This window comes from Nematolebias whitei, chromosome 1, assembly GCF_014905685.2.
Source record: "Nematolebias whitei isolate Nwh7 chromosome 1, NemWhi1, whole genome shotgun sequence".
Classification (NCBI taxonomy): domain Eukaryota; kingdom Metazoa; phylum Chordata; class Actinopteri; order Cyprinodontiformes; family Rivulidae; genus Nematolebias; species Nematolebias whitei.
This window is the reverse complement of record NC_056498.1, coordinates 22,549,657-22,554,168: the sequence shown is the minus strand read 5'-3', so window position 1 is coordinate 22,554,168 and position 4,512 is coordinate 22,549,657. Positions and strand designations below refer to the sequence as shown.

The 4,512-nt window shown below is 38.7% G+C and overlaps 2 protein-coding genes across 2 annotated transcripts in view; one reads left to right on the top strand and one right to left on the bottom strand.

The window, feature by feature from the left end:
- rgp1 (GP1 homolog, RAB6A GEF complex partner 1) overlaps positions 1-4,512 on the bottom strand; it is an 85,352-nt gene that overhangs the window by 44,340 nt on the left and 36,500 nt on the right. The window lies entirely within an intron of this gene.
- The window catches only part of gba2 (glucosidase, beta (bile acid) 2), a 26,463-nt gene that overhangs the window by 8,130 nt on the left and 13,821 nt on the right, over positions 1-4,512 (top strand). The window contains exon 4 of the mRNA XM_037681299.1: positions 1,782-2,000. Within this exon, the coding sequence (XP_037537227.1) occupies positions 1,782-2,000 (219 nt within the window). The remainder of the gene's footprint in view (positions 1-1,781; positions 2,001-4,512) is intronic.

The following is a 4,512-nucleotide window of genomic DNA, read 5'->3' as shown; positions in this document are numbered from 1 at the left end:
GTTCATGTTTGTGCTGATGTTCAATGTTTTATGTTATGAGTGCTTAGTGTATATTTAGTTGATGTTTTTCTTAGTTCATATCTTAGATGTCATTACTGTTTTTCTTATACATTTTATTGTTGGATGTAACTGGGACCTTGTGTACATAATTTCGCTCCACCACATGTACCACATGAGGTGCGAATGACAATAAAGAAACTCTGGCTCTGACTCTGACTCTGACATTTGGTCTGTGGGAGGAAACCTGAAGAAAACCCACATGTGCGCGGAGACATGCAAACTCCACTCAGAAAGGTTCCCGGCCAGGATTTGACAGCTCTACTAACTGAGCCACCGAGTCACTCTTAAGTTAAAAAAAAATGTGCACAATTTTGAACGTTCAATATTAAGCATGAAGACTATGAGCCTTTGCAACTCATGCCAAGAAATTAAAAACCCCTCCCAACAACGTTTCAACACATCTTGCAGACGTCCTCGCTAATGTCGTTCTCTACCTATTTGTCAACAGTTGCAGTGAGACACTGACAATATACAATGCTCAGAACTAGCCTATATGTATTATTTAAAAAAAGTTGATAATCAGACCAATTAATCAGTTGAATCACTAATATGTAAAGCTTGATTTTAGTTAATAAAAAATGTCTTTGTCTTGGTAACTGCTCACCTTTGTGGCCACTATATCTGTCAGCTAAATGCTAAAATGGACCTTTTATTACCCATTACGGTAATTAAATGTCCAACTGTGCAGAAAGCCTTTTTTTAAATAAGTCACATGCTTATGCTGGTGAAGATTCTCAGTCATCCAGGACATGATGAATTCAAAAAGCGTTCAATGCAAAAACAACTGGACTTTGTAACAGAAGACGTTTCGCTCCTCGGATGAGGAGCGAAACGTCTTCTGTTACAAATAAAGTCCAGTTGTTTTTGTATTGAACGCTTTTTGAAGTCACATGCTTGTTTCAGTCATCCTAAATTTGACTATAACGTTGTCATGTACTGCAAAACTGTAAGCTGTCTGTCTCGGTCAGAAACGTGTTTCACTGAAAGGGTTGTGAGTCTTTTGACGACTGGAAAAACTTGCCCCTCTTTTCATTGTATCGTGAGCATTCTTGTCTTTTCAAAGTAAAAATGATAGCTGCAGGTGTGTTCGAGTTCAGGCTTGTTGCCAGATGTGTGTCAAAGGGAATCATGAGAAAATGGTCATGGCCTAATAAAGAGCAAGTCTTCTAAAAGAAAGGAAGAATCTTCACATCTTTATTATGCGATTGCTTATTCAGCATTTACGCTACCGTTTTCCTTTTTGTTCGATTTGTTTTTTGTATGTTTTGCGAACGTTGTGCTTTTTCAGCCATTCATGTACCAAAATGTTCAGTTCATTTAAAAAATGGGTGCCGTGACTTTTAGTTTGTTACTTTTCAAAACGTTTAACATGATTTCATTTCCTTCATTGTTCTCTTTGAAATCTGCTCCAGCCTTCTTGCTCAGCTGTTGCCTTCTTTTGTTACTTCTAGCATTTACCTAACTATCGCTCTGCTACGTTTAGCTTCAGCTCTTTCAGCTTAATCTAACATTGTGCAACTTTTACCTAATTTTTGCCACCATGAGTTTTTAGCTTACCTTTTGCTTCTTTTAGCTTTGTTTCATCTCCTTCAGTAGATTTCAGCAATGTCATGTAGCACTCAAAATTCACAGCTTTTAAGAGAAAATGCTATTTCTCTAGCTTCTTGTTGATATCTAACATACGTGTACTAAAATGCCCTTGTCCTTCTCTGTTTTCTCAGTTCACCGTGTGTTTGCGTCGTGGGGGGCAAACTGTTTACCAGCAGGTGCTGTCTGTGGAGCGTCCCCCCACGTTACAAGGCTGGAACTGGGGCTTCTGTGGGGAGTATGCCTTCTATCACGCTTTGTATCCTCGCGCCTGGACTGTTTATCACCTGCCGGGTCAGAACGTCACCCTCACATGCAGACAGATTTCTCCCGTCATCCCTCACGATTACCAGGTAACCGACTAATTTCTGAACCTACTGTGGTAAAATCAAAAGGATTCCAAAGTCAATGATAAACAAATTAAAGTCCTAGCATTTCTTGAAGAAATGAATATTGCCTGCTGCCTTTCAGGCTGGAGTTTTAGACTAAAATCATCCAATTATGATTGAGATGAAAAGGGACAAAGTTCTGGCTGTTTTGGTCAAATTTTGTAAATAAGACGGAGTGATATCCTGAAACACTGCTAGATCTCATAAGGTATGTTAGGACAGTGTTTTCAAAGTGAAGGCCACCAGGGGGCGCTAGGAACGCTCAGAAAGCTGGAGAAAATATGATTACAAAAAGCAAAAATAAAAAAGAGATAATAATAATAAAAATTGCACACTAGGGCAATCTGTATCTGTCGTTTCCAGATAAACACGCCTAAGAGAGAGGTTAGATATCTTTTGTTTTGTTCTACTGTTCAAACAGTTTGTTGTTGAAAAGTCCCCCCCCCCCAGTGGGAATATAATTCAGTGTTTAAAACATGTTAGTTACTGTAATAATTAATTGAATGTAGTGAATAAATGTTAAAATATTCTAAAAGTTGATGTTTCTTTACATATTTTGTAGCATTGTTTGTGGGTTTATGAGGTTGGTCTCAGCCAGAAGCTAATGCAGATTGTGGGGGCCATGGCACAGAAAGGTTTGGGAACCCCTGTTTTAGGTCTGTCGTGATAAACAATAAATCAAAAAAAGAAGCTGAGAACTAGTTTACTGATTTTTTTCATTAAAAGCTTTGTTTGAAAAATGCTATGCTGAAGAGCTCAAATGGCCTAGCGTCCGCCATGTCACCGAATCACGTCAAGGGCCCTCCCTCTCATTTTTCTTAAAGAGACACACTGCTCATCTGAGAAGGGGTTCTCTGCAGACCAAAAGTGGGCGTTTCTGGAGAATAGGCGTTTGTGGGGGGGCAAACACTGATTGGCAGCTGTATTTGCTGCTCTTTAGGTAAGTTACGTCAAACTGAAGGTTTCTAAGAACCAGCGTTAAATCTGCTGTCAAACACAAGAAGATTCTCTTTAGTCTTTGGGCTGTAGGCTGCACCTGACACAGGTTGGTTTGAGTGTGGTCTGGGTACAATGAAATATGAAGCATATGAAGCGAAACCTGCTCCCATTTGTTAAAAAGTCTGGTCTCAATTAAAGATCATGAGTTCTGTAACGAGATAATGGCCCAAAACAAAAGCTCAAAACAAAAATTTACTCTTTAGAAGTTCTTCTATGAGATTTGATTTATGAAAGGAGCTGAAACATGGAGTAGGGTTGACCCTTAAAATGTGAGACAACTGAGGAAGTTAACCAGTAAACAGAAATACCTGCTGCAGTTGCAGAAATCTTACAGAAACCAACAATCACTCATCTGTAGTGACTGCAGGTTGAACAAGAAAATGTGAAGTTAAAAGAAACATCCTTTGTCCCAACACCAGTTTAAGTATCATTACTATTTTGGTTACTTTATTTTTCTTTCTTTATGAATCGATTGTAACTATTTTCACATTTTTCAACAACCACAATGGATTTTGGTTTTTATTGTAATGGCTAGGTATTAAAAAACAAACATTTAGCCCTCCCCACTACCCAGTTATGTTGCTCTTATTTTGAAATGCAACCGGAAGTTCTGTGTTGAGAGGCGGAAAGAGAAGTTATGGAGACGCCGCTAATGTTGAACCTGAGACGCCGCTAATGTCGAACCGGTTAAAACCATAGACCTAATATGCCTGTGGTTAACACAATCTGCCAATAATGCCTTGTTTTTAGACATAATATGTCTGTGGTTAACACAAACAGCTTTTTTTCGTTCAGCCTTTTTCTTTTTGTCCAATCAGATGTGGCCCTCAAGACACGCCCATTTTTCTATCATCCAATCAGATGTGGCCCGCCAGACACGCCCATTTTCTTATAGTCCAATCAGATATGGCCCTCCGGATATGCCTCGTCCAATCAGATGTGGCCCCCCATATACGCCTTCCGAATTTGTCTGCAGAGATACCTACTTGGCTCATCTAGCCATCCTTCGGTTCAAACAGTCTTATACTGCCATCCGGTGGTCAAGAAAATGTGCTACATTCAAAACAAAACATTTCTTCTAAAATTTGACAATTACTAATTATTGTTAACAATAATATCGTTTATCGCAATAATTTCAGAGACAATTAATCGCTCAATAAAATTAGTTATTGTGACAGGCTTTACCCTGTGTTAGCGCTCAATAGATGTTGAAAATGACTCTCAGCTGCTACTAATTAAAATGTTAATTCAGTCAATTGGACTAATATTTGTATTGGCTAAAGATGAGTGGCGGTGATGACTCTTATAAACTGTGTTGATTCCAAAAGCTAAGAAGTTGAGTATATATGAACAGTGATTACTTTCTGAATGTTTCTGTAACGAGTCTGTATGGATCGGCACAACACCTGACTCAGGACAACATTAAAATAAAAGGTTTTATTTTATTAAAGGCGTTCGTCTGAAGGATCTGAGCCTC